At 42.3% G+C, this 27,415-nt stretch overlaps 1 protein-coding gene across 3 annotated transcripts in view; it reads left to right on the top strand.

Annotated features, from left to right (window-relative positions):
* The window catches only part of LOC145353962 (nuclear factor of activated T-cells, cytoplasmic 2-like), a 148,928-nt gene extending 122,383 nt beyond the window's left edge, over positions 1 to 26,545 (top strand). For all 3 annotated transcript variants that reach the window (XM_080205001.1, XM_080205000.1, XM_080204999.1), the window contains one exon: positions 25,737 to 26,545. In XM_080205001.1, coding sequence (XP_080061127.1) covers positions 25,737 to 25,751 — 15 coding nt within the window. In that variant the 3' untranslated portion in view covers positions 25,752 to 26,545. The remainder of the gene's footprint in view (positions 1 to 25,736) is intronic.
* The last annotated feature ends 870 nt before the right edge of the window (positions 26,546 to 27,415 follow it).

Raw genomic sequence — 27,415 nt, 5'->3', positions numbered from 1 at the left:
GATGTCCTTGCTATAGACAGAGTACAAAAATTTACCGGGCTGATTCCTGGAATGAGGAGAGACTAAAATCGGTTAGCATTACATTCACTGGAGTTTAGAAGATTGAGAAGGGTCTCATAAAAACTTATAACATTCTAACAGGGGTAGACAGGGTAGATTCAGGAAGAATGTTCCCAATAGGGGAGGAGTGCAGAACAAGAGATCATAGTTTGAGCATAAGCGATAAACCTTTTAGAACTGAGGTGAGGAAAACTTTTTTCAACCCAGAGGGTGGTGAATGTGTGGAATTTACTGCCACAAAAAGTAGTTGAGGCCAAGATATTGTCTGATTTCAAGAAGAAATTAGATATAGCTTTTGGGGCTAAAGGAATCAAAGGAAAATTGCAGGAAGGGGGGGATCAGGATATTGAATTTGATGAGCAGCCACGTTCAAGATGAATGGCAGAGCAGCCTCAAAGGGCTGAATGGCCTATTCCTGCTTCTAGTATCTATGGTTCTTTCCAGCAAGGGCAATGATAGTGAGGCAGGTATTCAGTAAAATTTGTGAATGCACTGTCAGCTCTTTACCCGTGTACTGGAAAATTCTCAAACCACAGCAACTGACGCACAGTAACAAATGTCGCAGAGTATCTGAAAGCATGCAAACACCACCTACGAGTTCAGCATTGCTGTATGGTCTCGTAGTCAAATAGTAACATATAAAACCTCAGTGTTAGGGTGGGGAATACCAAATCTACAATACACATCTTTATGGGGTGGTAAGAAGGGAGCTGAGGTGGGGCAGTTGTGGATATATTACACTGGCTGGGAACCCTTGAAATGCAGCAACATAATGGGCCTGAGGAACTTACTGACAGGATCCTCTCTGAACTTCTTTTCCTCTATTACTCCACCAGACAGATTGAGAGACTATCTGTTTGTAGAGTGGGTAGGCTTGTGCTAGGAGGTTGCAGCCACAGAGGAAGGGGCATCGTGGAGAGGGAAATCATGGTAAGGGGCTTGAGATTGTGGGCAGCCTGGAGGTCCGGCTGATGTAGGGGAGTGGTGCATCAGATCATGTTGGTTTTATCGCTCATACAGAGGGAGGCTGTTTGAGGAACTGGGGTCTCGGATGCAAGGGGTAGGGGTAATCTCTTCAGCTCCTCTCATCTCAGTTGAGTAGTTAGGTTTGACGAACCCTAGGATATCCAAGTTGCAGTCATTAAATCTAAAAGGCCGTTAACATATGAGGCACACAATATATTGTAACCACCAACTTGCCTTTCAAGAATGGGTTGCTCCCTACAACTCCTATACCTGCCCCATTTAAACCACAAATAGGCACTTTTGCCATGGGGTGGATTTCACATTTTTGGTGCTGTATTGTCTAAACCCCTTGCTTAAAATTTCACACATAGATGCTATTAAAATGTGAAAACATTGTCAATGTTTGGAATGTTATTTCATTGGGTTGAAAAGAATCTACTGTGCCAAGGATGGAAATTAATATTGCTGTGTAACCATTTGCAATGCAAAATTCCATTCAGTATAATGTCAATAGACCATAGATTTTCAACACATGGGACTCTATCACGAGTATCCATTTGCAACACAAAAGCAGGCTGTGCAGTTTGTCGTATATTGTGTGGACTTGTGATCAATAGTATTTTTTATGGGTGAAAGGACAAATGTGATTAAAAAAAAATTACAGCCAAGGGCCTAGTGGTACAAGCGTCACCGCTATGTGAATTGGCGACTCGGGTGAGTTGCAGCTACGCGCTGGGTTGCAACGAATGCAGAATAGAAATTTAGCCTCCCAGGATACTCATGTCAAATGGGACTAATAAACATGACATTCATCTCAACCTGATACAGAAGTCTGAAGAGATTGTCATATTGATTTTCATTATTTATCAAATCAAATAATTAATAATTAACTGTCGAGGGTCATATCATTCCAACACGAAACAATCAGTTTTAACAAGCTGTAAATGCAAATAGAATATAAACTTAGCTCCACATTATCCCCCTTATGCAATCTGATGTTGTATTTATTCTGGCTGTCCCATTAAGTTCTGTGCTCCCAATTGAAATACTTCCTGTATCTCAAGACTCTCCACATAACTGCAAGGCATCATCTGGCCAATGTTTTTTAAAACCCGAATGCCCTTTCTATAGCTGGCACTCCAACTGTGACCTTAACCAATGGTTTATACAAACCATTGACATTTGTACTCTGTGGGAGGGATTCTCCCTTAAAATTTTCAAGTGTCATAACCGTGACAAAACAGGAGTGACCTGCCCTAGTCTCTAAGTTGCGCTCCACACCGCAATCCTCTCACACGCAATCACTTTTTTGGATAGTTGGGAGGTCTGAGCCATTATGACGGTGCTCATCTAAATATGCCAGTGAGCCCGGCTGCAGAGAACTCAGGTGTTTTTTCACAAGGGTGCCCCAATCTCACAGCATACCAGGAGACCCCTCACACCCCCATAGATAACAGGGCCTCTCCGTTAGCAGAGGCATGTTCCCCCAATCCCTCCCGGACACATGTCACAAGATCAAGGGCATCGGGACCTCCCAATGGGTCCCTCTGCCCAACCCCCGACATGCTCCAAATCATGACCAGGTTTATGATCCACCTCTGTATGACCACTCCCACCCTGTCAGACCCTGCACAACATCCCTCACCCCCTCTCCATCATGGCCCCATCCCCTTGTCACTGCCCAACTGACACACTGGCGGTGCCCAAGTGGCAATGTCAAGCTGTCTGGTGGCTACGGCACGTTTGTCTGGTAGCCTGTGCCAGGTGGGCACTGCCTGGCCATGCCACCTACTATCCAACGAATTCATTGTGGAGACCTAGTGTATGATCATCATGCCAGGTCTTCACTAATGGAGATCAGCAGTGATTCTCGCCATTCTTATTCCGCGCCCAAACACCAGAGAATTCTGTGTGCTGACATTCAAACGGGCTATGCATATTTAAATGCCACTTTAAATATGCTAATCACCCTCGCGCCCTTTCTGAGTGCAGTCTGGTTCATGGCACTATAACGAGGCCAGATGAATTGCAATCTGTTTGGTGCCAGGCAGGAAACCGATTTTTAGGTCCTCACACTATCCTCTGGGATCAGTGTGATCTATTCCAGACTCAGTGAGGCCGGAGAATAACCCTCTGTGCCTCTATTTAGCAAATTCAAATGCTATGTGACCTTTTTATGGCTTTATCGACCCACACTTACTTTTCAAGAAAGTATTTGAACCTTAAGTTATTACGGTATATTTATGCTGTTCAACGTATTTTCATCAAATGTATACTTATTTTCCCCTCCCAATATGTATTAGTGTAACATTTGTCAATTTCTTTTCACATTAGGATGCACAGAAGCATATGATTCCTACACATGCCTACTGTGCATTATTGATTTCAGGGGGTTTTTATGCGTAATATCTATTACTATTCATACTGAAAATTTTCAGTAAGGGTACTTTTCTGTCAACCTCAATATGTATCAGTTTCATACCTTGCTCAGGAAACCATTGCAATGGCTTAAGCATTGCAAACTGCCTGCTTTTCCATTCACTGGCGCAATATTGAGAGGAGGTCAATCTTCTAGCTTTAAAAAAAATCACATCCTGATAACAATTTGAAAATATTACTTCTGTCCCTGCATTTCTAAAGATTACTGGAAGCTAGTGTGTGACTAGACTGATTTCACACATAGAGAGAAGCTTTGCTAGGTAGGAACCTAGGAGCAGAAGCAGGCAAATTTGGCCCTTCAAGCCTGCTCTGAAATGGGTCACAACTTATTCCAGATTCATCTTTATTTAAAACTTCAACATTTTGAGCCAAGTTAATTGTGTAAAAATATAAAGTAAATGTGTTAATTTAATGTTAGCAAACTGTGGTATAGGAGAATAAATGGAGCAATGAAGCAAGTCTAATAATGATAGAGTGATGTGTGAACTGTGATTGTGAGGTGAGTAGCTTGTGTATTTTGGTTGCAAGAAGCAACATACATAATTCTCATCTATACCACAGATCTTGTGCCCTACTATCAACAGTAAGAAGATATAAGAATGAAAATATTGTAACATTTAACATGCAAATCTTAGTAGCTCACACATACCCATCTGAAATTAGTAAATAAAAAGTACCTATTTACTGCTTGAAATCTGTACGTGGGTTTTTGATCAAATAATAGTTTCTTTATTCAGCTTTAAAATGGCAGAAATTCTGGCAGGAAATCATGCAGCAATTGTCTCACATGCCCACAATAATGCTTAAAAAGGAAAAAAAGTCAGTTTTCAATTAGTCATTACCATACACACAAGTTAACTGGAACCACCAACAGAAGGAGGTCCATCCTGAGCCAATAGAAGGAGAAGAATAGGAAGCTTTGCACTTTCAGACAACTATTGGGGGTGGAAAAATGATGTGTCAAACTTCCTGCATGTTCATGAAGTGAAAGGTATTCGTCTTTTGGGTGGGTCAATTGAAAACCACATGCATGTAATGAAATGACCGCAGAATATTTGGAAGTTTAACCGTGTAGCTGAACTGCAAATACTTGATGATCCTTGAAAACAGATCTAAAGATCTTCTTTCCTGACAAGAACACCGGTTACCTGAGACAATGACATAGGTAACTCATGCTAAGTGCACCACCCACATTATGTCCAAACTGTTTGCTTATGACTCCACTGCTCAAAAATTCCCATCGCCCTCTTATCTGAACACAGTGAATTGAAACATTTTTCTCCTTTCTAGATCCCTATATGGCCTTGTCCTCTCATGTGTTCACAACTTCCTTTAGTCCTATGTGCCAACACATTTCTTGCATTATTGTGAGTCCTGACCGCCTGTCCTTTTTCATTCATTCATTCATTCATAGGACATGGGTGTCGCTGGTTGACCAGCATTTATTGTCCATTCTTAGTTGGAGGGCAGTTGAGAGTCAACCACATTGCTGTGGCTCTGGAGTCACGTATAGTCCAGACCAGGAGAGGATGGCAGATTTCCTCCCCTAAAGGAAATTAGTCAACGAAATGGGTTTTTCAGACCATTGAGAATGGTTTCAGTAGGTTCATAATTCCTTTTTATATATTGAATTCAAATTCCACCATCTGCCATAGTGGAATTTGAACCTGGATTCCCAGAACATTAGCTGAGTTTCTGGATTAATAGTCTAATAATAATGCCATTAGGTCATCACTTCCTCTGTGGCCAGGTAGCTTGAGGTTGCTACAGGTAGCTTGGCTTCCACAATATGGAACTTGATCCTAACTTTTGCCTCTGAATCGTCCCTCTTTGCTATCTCTCACTCTGTACTTTTCCTGATTCCTTCTGACCTATACTATTTTGGAATTATAACACAAATGCAAGTTTGTTTTTAATTAATTTATGGGATGATGTGGGAGTCATGGACAAAACCGACATTATTGCCCATCCTTAATTATACTTGAGAAAGTGGCGGTGACCTTGCTGAAGTGATACTGTTTTGTGGTATAAGTCCATTCAGCGTGTTGCTCAGGAAGGAATTCCAGGATTCTGACCCAACTATGATGATGGAAGGGTGATCTAGCTCCAAGTCGGGATCTAGTGTTACTTGAAAAGTATTTGCAAGTGATACTGCCCCCATGTGCTTGCTATTGTTCTTCTAGGTAGGCTTGGAAGGTGTTGTCGAATAAGCCATGTGGTGAAAGTTATTGTAGTGCATCTTGCAGATGGTACAATCTGTAGCCACTGTCACTGGTGGTGAGGAAGTGAATGTTTCTGGTGGTGGACGGGCTGCCAATCTATCAGGCTGCTTTGTGTTGAGTGGAGTCAAGCTTCTCGATTGCTGTCGGAGCTTCCAGGCAAAATGAAGAGTGTTCAATCACATTCCTGAGTTCTGCATTGTAGGTGGTGGACAGATTTTGGGGAGTTAGGAGATGAGTCACGCGTTGCAAAATTCCTAGCAGAATTAAAATGAATAAATAAGCGAATGCTACTTTGATATTTGGATAATGTGGCAAAGGATGACTGCACGCTGAGTGTGAGCTGATTTCAAAAGGTTCACCATTGCTCCTTAACTAAGTCAATTCCTATGACCACTTGAATGTTTGTTTTGTCCAAGTAATTCATTGCTGACATAATGCCTTCTCTCAGAAGATTTCAGCACATATTCCAACTTGTTCTGATCAGCGTAAGGTAAGAAATGAATCGAGTCAATGCTGGCTGTTTTTTATTCTGTGATGCTTTGAAAGGCTGGAGGTTCTTTGATTTGTGTTTGCTTTAATGTTGTCACTTGGGGTCAAGTTCATGTCAATAACGCATTCTAATAGCTTTCCATAGCTGAGAAACTTTCCCATAAAACAAACAGTTTATGAATTGACAAACAACAGAAAATCACAGTTCAAATTTGCATCAATTTTATGAATTGAAAGAAAGGCTCGGGGAGATTTTAATCAAGAAGCAGCCAGCTTGCCATCCAATTCCTCTGGCAGAAGACCCAGTCCATATTGAGGGCAGGACTCCAATAACATATTGCCGGCAAGCTGCATAACCCAAATAGACACAGTCGGTCAAGGGGAGGCAGAAACAGATCGCGGAGGGAGGGAGCCTGGCAGCAGCGATCCACATTATTTTTGAGAATCCATAGTGCAGCATGAGGCCATTCAGTCCATTGAGTCTGCACCAACAACAATCCCACACTGGCCTATCCCCTTAACCCCACATATTTACCCTGCTAGCCCCCTGACGCTAAGAGGCAATTTAGCATGACCAATCAAACTAACTTGCACATCTTTTGGACTGTAGGAGGAAATCGGAGCATCTGAAGGAAATGCATGCAGACATGGGGAGAAAGTGCAGCTCCACAGTCTCCCAATTGAACCTGGGTCCCTGGTGCTGTGAGGCAGCAGTGCTAACCACTGTGCCACTGTGCTATTCATGGTGAAGCCCTGAGAAGCCTGTGTCAGCGCAGCTGCTACTCCTGGCTGCAGAGAAAAAATATTAGACATACATTTTTGGGGCCCTTTCCACTGGAAAAACAGATATTACTGAGAACAAGCTCCTCCATATGGGCCTTTAAAACTGCACCCAGTACCAACGTATGCCAGAGGAGCTCAATCTCCCAGGTCTAATGAGGCTGATGCTTGATTCATAGAATCATACAGTGCGAAAGAGACTCTTCGGCCAATTGAGTCTGTACCAACACATTAGAAACGCCTGAATTCCCACCTAATCCCATCTGCCAGCATTTGGCCCATAACCCTGAATGTTATAATGTGCCAAGTACACACCCAGGTACCTTTTTAATGGATGTGAAGCACGCTATCTCTGACGTCTTCCCAGGCAGTTCATTCCAGACCAGCACCACTCTCTGGGTGAAAATGTTTTTCCTCACATCCCCCCCTAAACCTTCTGCCTCTCATCCTGAACCTATGTCCTCTCATGACATAGGTTCAACTAAGGGGAACAGCTGCTCCATATCCATTCGATCGGGTCGCCCACTCAGTATTCTCTGCTCCAACAAAAACAACTCAAGCCTATCCAATCTCTCTTTATAATTTAAATGCTCCATCCCAGGCAGCATCCTTCTAAATTTCCTCTGCATCCTCTCTAGTGCAATCCCATCCTTCTTATAATGTGGCGATCGGAACTGCACGTAGTACTCTGGCTGTGGCCTCACCAAAGTTCTACACAACTCCAAAATGACTTCCTTGCTTTTGTAATCAATGCGTTGATTGATAAAGGCAAACGTCTCGCATGCCTTTTTCCCCACCCTACTAACATGTCCTTCCACCTTCCGAGATCTGTGGACCAACATGCCAAGTTCCCTTTGTTCCACCTTTGAATCGGATGTGTAGCAGGGCTTCCCAAGCGTTAGCCCAGATGAAGATGGTGGCATAGCAGGGCTGTGTCAGCAAGTCAGCCGCCTCATTGTTAACTACCACCCCGGGCGGCATGGTGGCCCAGTGGTTCGCACTGCTGCCCTGTCTCACAGCGCCAGGGATCCAGGTTCAATTCCAGACCCAGGTGACTATGTGCATGTGAAGTTTGCAAGTTCTCCCCATGTCTGCTTAGGTTTCCTCCAGTTACTCCGGTTTCCTCCCACACTCCAAAGATATGTGGATTAGGTTGATTGGCCATGCTAAATTCTCCCTATTGTCAGGGAAATTGACAGGTAAATACGTAAAGATACAAGGATAGAGATTGGGTGGGACTGTTGTCAATGCAGCCTTGATGGACCGAATAGTCTCCTGCACTGTTGGGATTTGATGATTTCTATCTTTCCTACTGTATTAATAACTCTCATAAACAGAATCTCTTAGAAAAAGAAGACTCTACAGAAAGAAAGAAAGAAACCATGGATAACATTAGTGAATGTAAGCAGAGCTCGGCTGTCAGACTTTAGTGGTTATTTTCCCTTTCACCTCTTTGTGGCTTACAAATTATTCCCTTTGTAAGTGGTATGAAGCAGCCTTTAGCAATCATCCCACTCCTCTTTCAATTTTATTCATTTCTTATGTAGCTGTGAGACTTCAAGCTAAAACAATCCCGACTTCAATCCGAGAGACATTCTTTTTGCCTCACATTAATTTTGGACATGTGGTTTTGCTCAAAGTTTTGCTTATGGTGCAGGTGGGAATGTGCCAACAAACCCGCAGCGAATCGGCACCACACTCAACTGCTACCTAATTAAGTTCATAAGCTCGCAGGAATAACGTGTCAGCAATTAATCAGCAACAGTAAATAATCAGGTAATGCTCAGCACCAGCATTATGAGACTGTGGTTTCGCAGAAATGTTGCAGTTTGCACAATAAGCAAAACAGCCTGAACAGAACCAAATGGCACAAATGGGAGTCGGGAATGTTGCTGGTGCCTCAAGGGTGTGTCCAGGATTGAAACTAGGATGGTAAACAGCTTGCGTGGGAACGGATATTTCTGTCGGGGAGTTGGGGAGCCCAAAAAATTTAATTGGTAATTCATTATTATTCCTTCTAAATTTGTTCCCTTCAGGTGATTTAATCGATTCTTAGCTTGGGTCACTGTGCAGAGTCTGCACGTTCTCCCCGTATCTGCGTGTGTTTCCTCCGGGTGTTCTGGTTCCCTCCCACAGTTTGAAAGACGTGCTGGTTAGGTGCATTGGCCGTGTTAAATTTTCCCTCAGTGCACCCAAACAGGCGCCAGAGTGTGGCGACTAAGGGATTTTCACAGTAACTTCATTGCGGTGTTAATATAAGCCTACTTGTGACACTAATAAATAAACTTAACTTGGGATGTTTAAAATGGCAAAGAAATTTGAGTAGAAACAGATAAACCATTTCTCTTGGTGGGGGAAATCAGACCAAGAGGGCAATCTTAAAATTAGTGCTAAGTCATTCAGGGGTTAAATCGGTGCTCCGGTTCCCTCCCACAGTCTAAAGATTTGCGGGTTAGGTTGATTGCCCCTTAGTGTCAGCAGGATTAGCAGGGTAAATAGTTGGGTGACGGGGATGCGGCCTGGGTGGGATTGTTGTCATTGCAGGCTCGATGGGCCAAATGGCCTTCTTATGTAGTGTAGGGAATTCCATGAAATGTTGGAATGATAATTCCCAGATAATCTGTGGTGTTTTTTTGAAAGATAAGGATTGGCCAGGACACCTGGGCTAATTTCCCTGCTTTTCTTTAAAATAATTCTGTGGGATCTTTCATCTCCTCTAAGAGTACCCCCAAAAGCATGGCACTCTCTCAGTACCACACTTGAGTTTCAGTATTGGCTTTTATGCTCATGGTGGAATAAAACAGGCGGCTCACCCACCACCTTTCTGTCTGCCTCTGAGTTCTCTCCCCTATTATTGTGCACCAAGGAAGGTGGAAAGAATTTGGCCAACCTGCTACCTTCCTGACTTGGGGTAAAAAGGGAAAAGGAACGGGGGTGCCTCCCTTGGCAGAGGAGGGAGGGGCAGTCCCCTCATGGAGTGCGGCCTACCCAGAATGATACCTTCCCCTCCTCTCCTGCATTTTCCAACACCCAAACCCTCCCTCACTCCACCCCTAGCTAGGATTCCTGTTCCTTTCCTGACCAAAACCCCTGGACTTACCTTGAAGTCTGGTATCCATAGTCTTCATCCCAGGACTCTGCGCATTCCCAGTAATGACCATTACTATATTCTGGGGTTGCTGCAGTTACTCAGCTGCCTGTCAATCAATCCTTGCTAAGTTTGGACCAATTAATAATTGAATATAGCCTTGTATGATCTATATGTTCTCAGAAAGCATGTGTGCCTGCTTCACATTGGTGGTGCCTGTATTTGCGGTATATCTGGTAGCATCTCTGTGTTCTCAATAGACAGGATTTCTGATGCCAGGGTGGGGCGGAAATTCCATTTCATCTCTTTAAGGCCCCCCCCAGCATATTATCACAGTGGGGCAGCCCTGTTAAAGCACATGAATAAAAGCAGGAGAAGGCTATTTGCCACCTGGAGCCTGTTCCACCATTCAATAAGGTCTTTGTTGATCTGACTGTGGCCTCGACTCTACATTTTACCGCCTATAATCTTTGACTTCCTTGCAGTCAAGAATCTATTGACCTCTGGCCTAAAAGTATTCAATTGCTTTGCCTCCATTATTGTCTGAGGGCTCTAGCTCATGATTCTTTGAGAGAAAATAATGTCTCCTCCATCTTAAATGGGAGACCCCTTAATTTTAAATTGTGTCCCTTGTTCTCATCTCTCCCAAAGGGGAAACATCCTTCCAGCATCCACACTGTCAAATCCCCGCAGGATCTTATATGTTTCAATAAGGTCACCTCACATTTTTCTAAACTTGACCAGATTCAGGGCCAGCATGTCCAATCTTTCTTCATAAAGAAATCCCCATCCCAGGTATCAGTCAAGTGAGCCTTCTCTGAACTGCTTCTAAAATATTTATTCTTTCTTAAATAAGGAGACCAAAACTGTACACAGTATTCCAGATGTGGCCTCACCAACATCCTCTAAAACTGTAGCAAATATCTCCAATATAATAACTCATTCCCCTTGCAACAAACAACAATGTTCCATTTGCCTTCCTAATCACTTGTATTGTCTGCATACTGACTTTTCACAGAATCATAGAACCATACAGAGCAGAAGAGGCCCTTTGGCCCATCGAGTCCACGCTGGCACATTAGAAACAGCTGAATTTCCATCTAATCCAATCTGCCAGCATTTAGTCCAAAGTTCTGAATGTTATGATGTGTCAAGTGTTCATCTAGATACTTCTTAAAGGATGTAAAGCAACCTGTCTCTACCACCATCCCAGGCAGCACATTCTAGACTGTCACCAGCCTCTGGGTAAAGATGTTTTTCATTACATTCCCCCCTAATCCTCCTGCCCCTCACTTTGAACCTATGTCCCCTTGTGACTGATCCTTCAACTAAGGTGAATAGCTGCTCCTTATCCACTCTGTCCATGATTCTCATAATCTTGTACACCTCGATCATGTCATCCCTCAATGAAACACTCCAATAAAAACAACAAAGCTTATGCAACCTCTCTCCATAACTTAAATGTTCCAACCCAGGTAGCATTTTGGTGAATCTCCTCTGCACCCTCTCCAGTGCAGTCATGTTCTTCCTATAATGTGGAGACTAGAACTGCAGACAGTACTCTAGCTGTGGCCTTACCAATGTTCTATACTTCCAACATGACTTCCCTGCTTTTGTAATCCTCGCTTCGATTGATAAAGGCGAGTGTCACATATGCATTTTTCGCCCCCTACTAATATGTCCTGCTTTCAGAGATCTGTGGGCAAACATGCCAAGGTCCCTTTGTTCCATAGAACTTCCTAGTGTCCTATCTTTTATTGAGTACTTTCTTGTCAACTTACTCCTTCCACATTGTATCACCTCACACATTTCAGGTTGAAATTCTATCTGCCAATTATCTGCCCGTTTAACTATTCTGTCTATATCTTCTTGTAACCCAAGATACTCTGCCTCACTGTTAACCACCCGTCCAATCTTTGTGTCACCTGCAAACTTACCCCCCACATAGTCGTCAATGTAATTTATATAAATGATAAATAATAGAAGGCCCAACACAAATCCCTATGATACACCACTGGACACTGGCTTCCACTTCACTAAAGCAGCCTTCTGTCATCGCCTTCTGTTTCCTACAACTGAGCCAATTTTTAATCCACTTTATCAAATTACCTGTATCCCATGTAATTTGTGATTTATGTACCAGGGCACCCAGATCCCTCTTATCTAATTCTTTCTCCATTTAAATAATATGTTGCTTTTCTGTTCTTCTTGCCAAAGTGGACAAGTTCACATTTTCCCATGTAATACTCCATCGACCAAATTTTTGCCCATTCACTTAACCTATTTCCCTTTGCGGACTCTTCACAATATACCTGCCTACCTATCTTTCTATCATAATCAAATTTAGCAACTGTACATTCAGTCCTTTCATCTTAGTGATCAATATCATAGAATCCCTGCAGTGCAGAAAGAGATCATTCGGCCCATCGAGTCTGCACTGACAACAATCCCACCCAGGCCCTATCCCCATAATCCCCATGTTTACCCTGCTAACCCCTCTAACACTGAGGAGAAATTTAGCATGCTCAATCAACCTAACCCGCACATCTTTGGACTGTGGAAGGAAACCAAAGCACCCGGAAGAAGCCCATGCAGATACGGGGAGAGAGTGCAAACTCCACACAGTCACCTGAGACCCGAACGGAACCCTGGTCCCTGGTGCTGTGAGGCAGCAGTACGAACCACTATGTTGTCTTTGTAAAAAGCTGATTCCTCCACACCATTATCTATGGCACTCTACTGGTCACATATTGCCAACCCAAAAATGAACCATTTATCTCTATCCATTTCTTTTCAGCTAACCAATCCTCTATCCATTCTAAAATGTTATCCCCTATGCCAAGCGCTCTTATCTTGCATGGCAACCTTTTATGGGGCATTGTGTCAAAGGTGTTCTGGAAGTCTTAAGTACAGCACAACTATAGGTTCCCCTTTATCTATTTTGCTTGTTACTTCCTCAAAGAATACCAATAAGTTCGTCAAACACGATTTCCCTTTCACAAAGCCATGTTGACTCTGCCTGTTGGATTGAGATTTTTTTTAAGTGTCCCACAATAACCTCCTGAATAATAGAGTCCAGCAATTTCCCGATGGCAGATGTTAAGCGAATGGGCCTGTAGTTTTGTCTTTCTGTCTCCCTCCTTCTTGCTAGTTTCAATCTGACAGGACCTTCCTAGTAGCTAAGCAATTTTGGAAAATTAAAATTAAGGCATCTACTATCTCAGCAGTCATTTATTTTAAGAGCCTGAAATAAGTCCATCAGGACCTGGGGACTTATCAGCTTTTAGCTCTAATAATGTTTTCAGTAGACTTTCCATGGCAATTGCAATTGTTTTAACTTCCTCTCTCCATTTCACTGTCTGATTCACAATTATGTCTGAGGTGTTATTTGTATCCTCTACACTGAGGATAGATGCAAAATATCCATTCAATTGATTCACAATTTCCTTATTTTCCATTATTAATTCCTCAGAGTCACTCTCTAAAGGATCAACGCTTGTCATACTTGCTCTTTTCCTGCTGGCTGCTGACTGACATTTCTGTGGATGCACAATACGCATCCCCTACCCCACTATAAAATTCACCCGGAGTGAGACTTTAATCCACGGCCTTCTGACTCGGAGGCAAGAGTGGCCACCAACTAAGCCGCAGCTCATTTCCACCTTAAGCTGAGGGCAGACTTTCTAAGCCAAGTAGCTTTGAGGAGTCAGTGGACTCACGCTATAATAATGAATTACTTCCTAACTGGCTTTGCATACAGCATGCTTTATTTATACAGCCTTTTGAGAAAGCCCACTTTGGGCACAATTTATATTACTGGTAGCTGCACAGCCTCCACATGGATGAAGCAGCAGAAAATCATAAGGGAAAGGCCATTCAATCCATTGTATCTCTGCCAGCTGTTTGAAAAGCTAATCAGTGAGTCCCAATCCTCTGTTCTCCCCCCCACCACTATCTCCCCGCCGCTCTGTCACCCTGCCAATTTCTGTTCTTTTAAGTATGTAAAGCATAATCCACAGAGTGCATTGCTGATTTCACTACTGTTTGAAATTCTGTTGCTGGCCTGATTAAGGTACTCACTTTATCAGATTATTGCCGTACTTGTTTCTTCAGTACAGTTGCTGCTTGTGATTGCCTTAAATTGGTTTCTGGTCTGTTTGCTTCAGTGATACCTGACCTTTCATACCTTTGAAAATTATATTTCCTAACCGTAGAAAAATATTTTTGAAACAAAAATGGCAAACTTCTGTTCACTGGTGGAAGTGTAATGAATGATGTAAGCTGTCTGACAACACATCTTTGTGTTATTGGGTATGACACCAAAGTGTGGCTGACTCCTGGCTCTCCTCACTTCCCAAACAAAAATTTACTCAGGAAGCGAAGGCCTCATTAACCACACCATAGGTTTGTTTAAGAGTGAGGGATTTTTTTCTTTCTCTTTAGGATACAAAGCCTTCTTTGCAAATTACTTTCTGCCTTGGCTTCCCCAGCCCACTCATAAACTGTGGCTAGAAGGATGTGGGATATATTCCAAGGACTCTGCTCAGGGTGTTCTGAATCTGGTAGCGTGTAATATACAGCACCTTCCTTTTGAATCACCTTCTGCGGCTATGAGCATGCATGATATTTGGTATATCCTACAAGCAACTTGTCTCTGATTGGGAGCCCAGTGGTACAGTCATTTCAAATACAAAATTAGACAAAGTCGGTGTGATGTTCATTTTGATATATGCTGTGATGATTTGAATTCTTTTTACTGGTGGTACGTACTACCCTCTTTTGAGCTCAGTTGTGTTTTCTCTCTCTGCTTTCTGGTTTCCTTAAGGCAAATATGAATCGCTGCTGGTGGGGTTGATAGTCAGTACCAATGGCACTCACAAGCTAGTACTTCAAGCCAGCATAATGATGATTCGAGGCATTCAAAAGGGCATTAGATCATTACTTGAATAGAAACAATGTGCTGGAGTATGGGCATAACGCAGGAAAATGAAAGTAGCCACAATGCTGCTTGGAGAGCTGGTGCAGACACAGTTGGTGGGATTTTGCAGCATTGCTCATCCCATGGAATCTATAGAATCCCTACAGTGCAGAAGGAGGCTATTTGATCCACCAAGTCTGCAGTGACAACAATCCCACCCAGGCCCTATTTCCATAACCTCACATATTTACCCTATTAACCCCCCTGACCCTAAGGAGCCACTTAGCATGGCCAATCAACCTAACCTGCACATTTTTGGACTGTAGGAGGAAATCGGAGCACCTGGTGGAAACACAAGGGGAATATGCAATCTCCACACAGATAGTGACCCCAAGCCGGGAACCCAAACTGTAAAATCCTGCCCGGGGTTCAATGGACCTTTCTATGGTCCGCCCCTCGCGTGCTCCGATTCCCTGACGGGCAGGACGGTAAAATTCCTGCTGATGGACCAAATGGCCTCCTTTTGCACTATAACAATTCCATGATTCCTTTGCTCCGCTGGGAATTAGAAGGCCTACACTCTGCCAGTCTACAGCAACACCAGTTCAATGTCTGTGGGATTCTGGAATCAATCTGATAAACCCCATCCCAAAGTAATTCATTGGTATTCAAATGTGCCGTACCACCGCACGGTGGCTGTTTCTTTAAGGAATTTTCAGGTGTTACGTTATGAAAACACTTCGCCTCCAACGCAGGCTAATTCAATAAAACTGTGGCTGAATGTGTGAGACCCTCCACTGCACCTTGACTTCCTGAAACAAACAGGAAGCCAGTCACTTGTGTGACTGAGCAGCAGTGAAGCCTTTGGCAGCAGAGTCAGATTAGAAGGTCGTGTGATAAGAGGCCCAAATTAGGTAACAAACAAATCAACAGGCCACCAAAACGAATCACCAAGTGCCTCAGGACAGTATCTCCACTACTTTCAGCAGCCGGAGATCTTGGAACACCACTTCCCTGAGAAGCTCTACACTGCCCAACTGCAAACGGTGTAACTCTCTCTATAAAGTTCAATATTTAAAACAGTAAACAAAAACATTGCAACAGGGGCTGTACTGGTTGTTAGTCACGTTGCTAAGCAATCTAATACCACACTTTGGCTGCGTGTACCATGGAGACTAAAAGGCTGCATTAATGGCAAGTATTTGTCATATGACCCTTATTACTCTCCATCTGAAAGTTATTTCAGGAAAAAAAGGACTGACTTTCTCTCCAATCAGGCAGTTTGCCACTATATGGTCATAAAATTCAAATATTCCAATGTGACACATTAACACTTTGTGGTTTTAATTTCATTCACTGGCTGGTATTGCTGTTTTTTTGAAACATGCTGGAGCTTGTTGTAACTTGTTTTATTTGTAGTTAAGAAGTTAGTCAAGTTGTGGGTGGTAATTTAAATATAGAAAAAAACAAAAAAAAAATACAAGTGCGCATGTGTGCGCGCACAAACTATATATATACCAGAATGAAGAGAATACATCTGGCACAACTCAGAAAGGCATCTGCAAGTATTTTATCGGCTTAATTACTCATCCAGCCATTCACGATTGTTCTGAATGCAGCCTTATTTAAATGCTGCCTTTTATTTTCTGAGATTAACATGATGGGATTTCTTCTGTAGTTAGGCAGTTTAATCATTAAAAAGACGCAAGCAATGGTTCCCGAAAATAGTTATGAGGTACTTTTTTTTCAATTGGTAATTTTGAACTTGAATAATAGTTCAAGCATATTTAGGTATTGAAAACATAGATGTTGCATCATGTTGTGGGCCAACCTGCAGAACATCAATTGCAGAAGGCAACTCACCACCCACCTTCTCAAGGGCAACAAGGGAAATAGTCATAAATGCTGGACAGCCAGTGAAACCCATGTCCCAAGAATGAATAAAAAAAATTCTTCGCAAATCAGACGCTAGTCACACAAAGGAAGGAAATCAGAACAAATTCAACGGAGAGGAAGGAGCTGTGAGGAAGTCCTTACAGGATGTAGGGTGCAAAGAGCTGTAGTCCAGATAGCTGTGACAGTCAGTGAGCTTGTAATGGATATTAGTAGAGTGTCTTTGGTAGAGAGTCTCCCTCTCTACCTTCATCTTTCACAGCTTACCCTTTGATTTCAGCATCTCTGCTATTGGCCATTCACAGCTTCTAATCTCTTTATGGGCTGCCATTAGCAGCCTTTCCCCTTGCTTTTGTGGCAATGACCCATCTTTGGGGATCTTATTGAAACATATAAGATGATTAGAGGTTTAGATAGGGTGGATAGTAATAGCCTTTTTCCTCTGATGGAGAAATCTAGCACGAGGGGGCATGGCTTTAAATTAAGGGGTGGTAGTTATAGGATGGATGTCAGGGGTAGGTTCTTTACCCAGAGGGTGGTGAGGGATTGGAATGCCCTGCCTGCTGCAGTTGTAAATGCGCCTAGTTTGGGGGCGTTTAAGAGATCCGTGGATAGGTTTATGGACGAGAAGGGATTGGTTTAGGTTAGTGGGTCATTGTTTTGTAACTGGTCGGCGCAACATCGTGGGCCGAAGGGCCTGTTCTGCGCTGTAATGTTCTATGTTCTATGTTCATTCCCTCACACTACAGTATAAATATCTCCCACTTTTTATGCCTTTTAGCTTTGACAAAGGGTCATCTGGACTCGAAACGTCGGCTCTTTTCTCTCCTTACAGATGCTCTCAGACTTGCTGAGATTTTTCAGCATTTTCTCTTTTGACTACTTACACAGAACTTTAATCAATCAAAATCAAAACCATGTTCGGGTTAGTTATGAAGACAACTAATTCTGGGCCAAATGGCCTTTTTCCATTCCATGGTTCTTTTGGTTTTGTCAAAAGTGGAAGAGAGTTTTACAGTATTGTAGCTTCATTACCACCATTGTGGAATTTCTGTGTTCCTTTTAACAAAATATGAATGGTTGTTTTTGTTAGTGGATTGCATCATGCCTACTGAAAAATCAACTGTTCATTAGCTGCTTGAGACCCACCCAATACAATTTTCATAGAGCTCAAAATTGCCAGCAATGCCAATTTGCCCAAAATAGGTGACAGCCTGAACTCATTATTTAAATTGGGGTCCTTCATCTATTGTAGGACCCAAGTACCAGTTTTGTGTAAGACTGGGCATGCTCAGCCCTTTAGTAAAAGGCATTGAACGGCCGACCCTTGGCCTAAAAGAGAAGGAGCTAAAATATTCTCCAGAAGACCTTTTTCGGAGTAAGGAAGAATGCAACTCCTCATCCAGGCCCACAAAATGTTCTGCTCTGCTGTTCGCTCATCCACACTACCACCAACCGGCACCTCCCCCCCCCCCCCCCCCCCCCCCCACCGAAATCCCCCCCCCACACACACACCCACTTCCCCACACACTTTCAATCATTACTCCTGTCTCATTTCCCTCATGCCCCAACCAAAAAGCTGTCTCTGAGTTCTGTATCAGTGCTCTCAGCTTGCCGACATTTGATAAATGAGACTCAAACATTGGGAATTTCCCCTTTAGTGATTTACATCCCCTTTCGTTTCGTGCCTTGTCACATAATGGACCACTGTTTTAATGGTCGGTGTTCAGAAATGCCTGCACCAACTTCTGTTCACTTGATGCCCCCAAGTTGAAGTTACTCAATATCCTTCCTAATTTAGATCTCCATGTGATACACACTGTTCCCTTGGTCATGAAGGCAAACGGGTTGCTTCCTCTTGCGTTTCTAACACTGCAGTCAGAAAGGTGCAAGAGCGTAGATTGAGGTAATTATTCCTTTCCGATTTTCCCCTCCAGAAACAAAAACTCATCAATGATATTGTGAGATTGTCTCTTCAACCAATAAAATGAAACCATAAGATGAGGTCACAGTAACATGACTCAATAGCTGGAATCTTATCACTGTTCACGTTAGTGGGATTTGCCATCCCAGCAGAATGAACAGAGATTGGGCCGGATGCCAAATTCTCCGACCTTGCTGCAGTGGGAGCATGGCATGAACAGGCAGTAAGATCACGTCCAAAGATATCCACAACTTCCTAACTACCTGTAGTTAATTCAACTTCCTTGACAGTGATGCAAATAATAGAGGTTTCTTGATCATTTATGATTTATAAATATTTAACAAGGTTATTTCTTCAGGGATGTGTGATTTTAATTCTGATGCTAATGCACTAACATAGGACTCAAAGAGTTTTCTGCAAGAAGTATCAGAGTAAGTGTGAGAGATGCTTGAATTGTATATTCTTGATTGCATTTTAAGAATCTAGTCCAACTTATTTGAAGTTTTAGTTTACTGATCTTAAACAGACAGAAAAGGAATACTCTAATCAATCTAGCAGCATGCTTGATTGGCACCCCCAAACAATCACTCCCTCCACCAGTGACATACAGTGGTAGCCGTGTGTTGCCATCTACAAGATGCACTGCAGGAACTCACCAAGGCTTGTTCAGCAGCATCTTCTGAACACATGACCATTTCCATCTAGAAAGACGAGTGCAGCAGGCACATGGTTACACCACCACCCAGCAGTTTCCCTCCAAGTCTCTCACCATCCTGACTTGGAAAGATATTGTCATTCCTTCACTGTCGTTGGGTCAAGATCTTGAAACATCTTCCCTTACAGCACTGTGGATGTACCTACACCCACATGGATTGCAGTGAGGTAAGACAGCAATCCACCACCACTTTTGCAAGGGCGATTAGCAATGGGCAATTAAAATGCTGGCCTAGCCAGCGATGTCCACGTCTCACAAATTTCAAAAAAACTTTTTATATGTTGTCACAGGATTAAAGGCTTTGGGCAAGAGCAGAGGGGAATCTGAGGAAGAACTTTTTTATGCAGCACGTGTAATGACCTGAAAGTCACTGCCCACAGGAATGGTGGAAGTGGAGACAATCAATGATTTCAAAAGGAAATTGGATGATTGCTTGAAGGAAACTTGCAGATCTATGCGAATAGAGTGGGGACTGGGGCAGACTGGATTGCACTATAGAGAACCAGCACAGACTCAGTGGGCCAAATGGCCACCTTCTGCCGATTCAAATGAGTTTACGAGGGGATGTTGATGTCATGGTTATTGGGTAGCAGACTCCGTCTCTCAGCTAACCATTGATCAGTAAACCAAGCAGAGTATACAGTTATAGAGTGGTATTGGTAGCCGTTAGCCACAGAAGTGGAAAGTTCCTAAAATTAAATCATAAAAGTTAGAGCAGCCAGCCTCATACTAAAGGGAAAGTCCTTATCTGATGTCTTAATTTGAATTGTGCTTGCTTGCATCACTATTTGACACAAATTCATACTAAACGCATTAGAGTAGGCAGAATCTATCCACATCAGATAAGGGACAGATAAGTGATAAAAATCCTTTCCACAATCAACAGCACAGGAAGTGTCACATTGAAGTTTTAACTTCTAACAGAATTGTAACTAGCAAAACATCCTGATAAATTATTTCTTTAATACTATACAGCAGCTTGAAGTAAATAATGCAGGCGGCATGGTGGCACAGTGGTCAGTATTGCTGCTTAACCGCGCCAGGGACCCGGGTTTAATTCCTGGCTCGGGTCACTGCCTGTGTGGAGTTTGCACGTTCTCCTCGTGTCTGTGTGGGTTTCCACTGGGTGCTCCGGTTTCCCCCAGTAGTCCAAAGGATGTGCTGGCCAGGCTAAATTCTCCATCAGTGAGCCCGAACAGTCACTGAAGTGTGGCGACTAGGAGATTTTCACAATAACTTCATTGCAGTGTTAATGTAAGTCTACTTGTGACACTAATAAATAAACTTTAAAACTAATAAGTATAATGATTCTGAACCCTGCTCTTGTTCTGAAGCATCTTCACACTCTGTAGCAGTAGACTTGATAATATTGTTGTTAATCGCCTCTGAATACTCTAGAAAATATGGGGTAAATAAATTGGAGAGCTTCACTTACGTTCAATTCACATCTTTCACAAATTCTGTCATTTTGCATTCATTTCACACAATATGGCTAATATCTGAACTCGTGGTACACAAAATATTGACGTACAAATAGCACAAATATTGTGTAAATACAGCAGAACCTTCCAAGTTTTAAAATTTAGCTTCTTGATAGATAGTATTTAATGCTGGCGACAAGAGTCTCAGCTGGAGAGCCAGTGAGAACGCACATCTCCTCCTAAGGCTGATCGAATTAAGTGGGTAGTGGAGGTCCTGTCTCAGGATCAAAGACCCTAGGAGTTTCTCCCTAAGAGCTACAGGCCAGTCAGAGGCCAGCAATTGTACATTGTTCAGCAGTGCTAATGGGAACAGTGGTTGCTGTCAGCAATGTACTCAACTGAGGTCCAGGATTGTCAAGGGAGCCCAGATGAAAGGTGAGGGTTGTGGGGTTGCGGGTGAGTAGGAAGGAGGGGGCTGGAGGCAAAGACAGGTAGTGTGGCTCTCGGTGAGCTCCTCCCTTTCTTGATCTGGATCCACCACACTCTCCCCACTCCCAGCCCGCACAGGTTTGCTTGTTTGGACTTCCGGCATGCTAACTCCCCCACCTGCCCATTGGCAGGGTAAAGCCCTTAAGTAGACATGAAGTGCCCACAAAAGTGACTCAATTGGCGTCGGGTGGGAACTCAACAACTTAACCAGGACTAAGGAGGGAAGGCTGCTGCGTCCCCACCCTCCAGCCTGATTAAATTGGTGCTTCAGGGTTTTGTCCTAGTTATAGTGAGGGTATGTTAAGCTCCATAAAATGCCATCTTGAACACCACTGTAATCCCGGAAAGATTATTTTAAGGAGTTCAGTGCTGAAAGTGTGATCTAAATCAACATTAAAAATTGTCAGTCTTGTGAAAATTGTGGTCAGCTTTGTGTGCATCTGTGATTATACTTCCCTTTTAAGTAACATATAACAGGGTACTATATAGCAAATGCTGGAACTCAGAAACACAAGCAGGGAAGGTGTTTTAGCTGTTGCTCTTTTGCTGATTTGTACGTTAGCTTTTATTACTTTTGAGCCAGTGCAGATAAGATTTTCTGGGTCTAAAATTTTTGCCAATCAAAAATTGGAGTTGGACAAGACAGACAATACAAAGGGGTGTTTCTCTCAAGACATGGCAACACCATTTTAGTATTGGGGAGTTCATCTCCACAATATGATCAATATAACTGCGTCAATATAATTCAGTAATATCTACCTGAATGGTTGGACTGATCTGCTAATCTTCACTGAGATTAGTCTTCACTATTGCCTCCTTATAACACTGTAAACTGCTGATGATATTCCAGTGTTGTTGCCAAGATCATGAATAACAACAAAAACTGTGGATCTTACAAATGACTCATCTTCTCATTTCCCATTTGGCAGGAAACACCTAAATTTTGCTGTAAGTCTTAGCTAAGGCTGGGGCCCCTCTATGTAAGGAATCTGGGAATGGAGAGGATCACTTGTTCGTTTACCAGATTAATGAACAGAGATGTGCGAATGGGGCAATTGATGGCACTTTATGTCATTACAGTCATTTATTTAGAAGGCTGTTAAAAAGCAATAGCTGAAATATGAAAACTTCCCAGGAGGCAACCCATTACAATAGAAATAGCACGTGTTGCGATTGAATCTTATTCCCCTAGCCAATAGAAGACTTTTTGTTGTACAATATTTAACAATGGTTCTGCTAGGAATCATGTGTGTCCAGTAACCAAAGAACAACACCATTTGCATTTTATAATCCCCTACCATGCCCTAATCTTTCAAAGGGTTTTACACATCAACATGCTTTTAATGAACAGTGACTGTTGTTATATAGGAAGACGTCAGTGCTTATTTCTTCAGGTATCAACAATAGTGTTATCCTGTAATAATTAACTTGAAGTGAAGTTAAAGTTTGTTTATTTGTCACAAGTGGGGTTACATTAACACTGCAATGAAGGTGCTGTGAAAGTCCCCTAGTTGCCACACTCTCGCACCTGTTCGGGTAAACTGAGGAAGAATTTAGCATGGTCAATGCACCTAATTATGGGAAGGCATTTCCTTTAATACATTAAGCATGACATCTGCCAGTAAGTTAGTTCATTGCCTTTTTTTGTTGGGCATACATTGTTGTTCTCGAACAAATACACCCATCTTGCCATCAGGTCCATTTAAACCCTTCAGCATATAGAATCTACTCAAACTTCTGATGGTTCTGAAAAACAGTCACGATTGTGCACGCAGCATTTTTTAAAAAAAAGTCTGCAGCATCAAAGTGCTGTTGAACCAACAGTCAGCCTGTTGTGCCTGCATTCACCTATTGCAGGTGAGGAGGAAACAGGGTATTTGAGGATTACCGCCCACACCTTTCACCTTCAAACTATTAATAGAATGAGGGGGCAACGAAACTTTCCATTTACTCACAGTTGTCATTTCCTTGTTTAACACATGAGGCAGGAAGTTGTAGAAAGACATGCTGAAACCTACATTTGATAGAATGGAAAAATAACTTTCACCACCTTGCTGTGGTCTTGTAGAGCTACGCTGTAGTGAACGTCCAATTTGTATTTCTCTGTTTGACTAATCTATGAATTTCAAAATCTCTAATGCTGAGATAAGCGCGCAATAAGTTTCTTATTGGCAAGATTACAAATACATGTGGCCTTGTTTATTTTGTAATGATTAAATATGTAATTCCATTTCTCACTGATGTTGGAGATGTTCTTGATTTAGTTCTAAAGCAAGGTTCTGTGGCTAATTGACCTGGTGACTTTATTTTGGAAAGTAATGAATGATCAGGCTTGTGTTTGTTGCGAATTGTGTCCACATTATGACCTGAAGCCAATTGTAAATATTGGATATTTAGTCTGTTGAAAAAAATAAAATTACATGCTGCCATTTGATCGTTGTGCATGCACCAGTGTAAATTTCTAACGCACAACTTAGTTTCTTTGCATTGTGATTTTATTTCTGTAGTTCAGCTTTCATTCCTACCTGGGATCATACTTTTATTTTGTCATCAAAAATCTGCATGTGAGAATGAATTTTATTATGTCGGTAATCACTATGCTACAATGCAAATCTGATTATTAAAATGTTCCCCTTTTATGACTCAGCTCCTACTTCGACAAAATTAATCATTAGATATAGTTTGCAAGGCTAAGACAAGGCCCATGTTCCAAATGAATAGCCATTATGGAAGGGAACACAGAAAGGGCTGGTAGTCATAGATCTGATGGGAGAGTCCAAAGGACAGCAGATAGGTAAAGTGACTGGGGCAGAAAGTCAATTCAAGGTAACTCGAACACAAAGGTAGGCAAGACAACTAGGGTACTACTTGTGAAGTGACAACAAAAATTGCAGGCTCCATGGAGAATGTCAAGAGATGCACAGGGGTTAGTCAAGGACTTATCTCAGGGGTATTTAAGCCTTAGATGCCAGCAAATGAACAGTGAAAGTTAGTGGGCGGAATGGGAGCTTTTGAGGACCTGAGTGTAGTTCCTGAGAAAGTAAAAATGAAAAAGGGCATAACTGGATTACAGAAAGCTGAAGGAAAGAGGGGAAGGAGGGGAAAGAAATATAAAATTAATGGGCTCAGATCTAGATTGACAGTTGAAATATGCATCTGAGTGGATGTAGAAGAGCTACATCCTTGGCAGAGATCAGGAGAGATAAAGTATATTCATAACCACTTGACAGAAAGAAGACAATATTAGACAGCAAATGATTTGAAATCCAAAGCCCTGTGGAGGGTTGAAGTTGACTTGTAAGCACTATGTTATAAATTTGAATCATTCACAAACCAACATCCAGGCACAGGCAGAGTAAGGGCAATTTTAACTTTAAGCAATGGTATAAAATGAATAATCTTGGACCCACTGCCTAGTAGAGACAGTTCATCATTTCTCTTTCTGTTGAGATGAACAAAAATGAAAACTTTGAGATGTATCCATGCTGAGAGTGTATCAGGATGTATCCGAGCTGGGTGTACAATGGAAAATACCTAGGTTGGGTGTATCATGGGATAAATCTGGCTGGGTTGATAATGGGATAAATTTGGCTGGGTTGATAATGGGATAAATTTGGCTGGGTTGATAATGGGATAAATCTGGATGGATCAATAATGGGATGGATCTGGGCTGGATTGATAATGGGATGGATCTGGGTCGGGTTGATAATGGGATGGATCCAGGCTGGGTTAATAATGGGATGGGTTTGGGCAAGGTTGATAATGGGATGGATCTGATGGGGTCAATAATGGGATGAATCTAGCTGGGTCAATAATGGGATGGATATAGCTGGGTTGATAATGGGTTGGACCTGTGCTGGGTTAATAATGGGATGGATCTAGCTGAGTCAATAATAGGATGGATCTGATGGGGTCAATAATGGGATGGATCCAGCTGAGTCAATAATGGGATGGATCTGATGGGGTTAATAATGGGATGGATCTAGCTGGGTTAATAATGGGATGGATCTGATGGGGTTAATAATGGGATGGATCTGATGAATTCATAATAGACACCAAATCCAATATGGCTTCTTTCATGCCATTGTTGAAAGTTAAATTTACACCTTTGCAGTGCTTTAGCCAGTCTCTGTGTCGTGACTTATTTCATTTTGATTTATTGTGAGATTTACAACTATTCTTAAACTTCATGTAATGTTAGATTTGCTTTTATCTGATAATTGAGAAATGTACTTATTAATGATTAGTACGTGAATTTGACTATGTAATTGCATTCCAAAACTGGCGCAAGTGATTTAATGTGATTTCTTTTGTTTCCCTCTTTTGTTGCAGTTAATGAAATTATAAGGAAAGATCTTTCTGGACTCACTGCAACAAGCCAGTCTTCTTAGACTCAACAATTTCACAATGAATGTTTCCTAGCACAACCTGGGAAATTCTCTACACTTCCAGTGACGCCCTGTGTTTACCAATGGGTCAACCGAAAGGTTCACATTCAGCTGCACAGAACAATATGCTGGCAAGAAGTTGGCTACTCTGACTAATCATCTTGGGAACTTCAGCTTAGCAATTTTTCCTCATTGTTTCCATTCATTCAGAGCCCTTATTGGGTCCAAAAACTGTATTTTTAGTTTACACGTGTTAATTTTCATTGAATTGGACCACACCCGTTTCCACTCAAACTTGCATAAACGGACTGATCTGCGATCCACTTCGTTGGTTATTTTAACTTTTCAAGAGAGAAGCCCTTCTCTGTGACTTCTTTAATAACAAGAGAAGCACCCCAAAAATATTTTGCAGCCATTTTTGTAGACAAGACCCAGCCATGATTTGAAGTGAAACTGTAAAGTGCTAGTCTGAATAAACTGGTTAACTGTAAGAATATGCATCTTTGCCAATTTGGCATCCCAGATCATAGTGTCAGAATGATCTCCGCTCATTATAAGTTGCACACTGTACTGGTGTATGTTGTACCATGCCACTTTGAACACTGGTAAAACTTCCAAACAGGATTAGACCATTTAAAACATTGTGTCCGTTCTGCCATTCAGTGAGTTTGTAGCAACCTAACACTATATACTGCCTTTGGCCCATATCCCTTAATTCTCTTAGGCCAGGATTCTCCAGTCTGATATACCACCCCACACCCTCTCTTCTCCACCACCACCACCACCACCAACAACCCCCCCCCCCCCCCCCCCAGTGCCAGCGGGAATGGAGAATTTGGTATTCAGCCAAATCTCCATTCACAGCAGCGAGATCAGAGAAGCCCAGCTGCAGGTGAGGTCAGAGAATTCTAGCCTTAGTTAACAAAGAAATCAGCTAATTTCAGATTTAAAATTAACAACTGATGGAACATTAATTGCTATTGGCAGAAGAGAGTTCCAAATTTGCACCATCCATTGTGTGTAGAAGCGTGTCCCAATGTCACTACTAAGAAGTCCGGCCCTAATTTTTAAACCATGCTCCCTCCCATTGTGAGAGTCTCCAACCAGCAGAAATCTCACTACTTACTGTGGTTGTTCTCCATAATATCATGAAAACCTCACCAAATCGTAAGAACATAAGAACTAGGAGCAACAATAGGCCATTTGGCCCCTCAGGATGGCTCTGCCATTCAATGAGATCATAGTTGATCTTTTTGTGGATTCAGCTCCGCTTATCTGCCTAATGACCATCACCCTTAATTCCTTTACTATTCATAAATCTGTCTTCTTTATCTTAAAAACATTCAATAAGGTAACCTCAACTGCTTCACTGAGCAAGGATTTCAGTAGATTCACAACCCTTTGGGTGAAGAGATTCTTCCTCAACTCAGTCATTAGATCTGTTCCCGCTTATTTTGAGGCTACGCCCCCTGGTTCTGGTTCCCACTCACCAGTGGGAACAACCTCCCTGCTTCTATTTTATCTATTCCCTTCATAATTTTATATGTTTCTATAAGATTGTCCCTCATTCTTCTAAATTCCAATGAGTATAGTCCCAGTCTACTCAGTTTCTCCTCATAAGCC

Source organism: Carcharhinus amblyrhynchos, chromosome 16, assembly GCF_965287045.1.
Source record: "Carcharhinus amblyrhynchos chromosome 16, sCarAmb.v2.hapA, whole genome shotgun sequence".
Lineage (NCBI taxonomy): Eukaryota > Metazoa > Chordata > Chondrichthyes > Carcharhiniformes > Carcharhinidae > Carcharhinus > Carcharhinus amblyrhynchos.
Note: the sequence above shows the minus strand (reverse complement) of the source record. Positions and strands in the feature narration are given on the sequence as shown.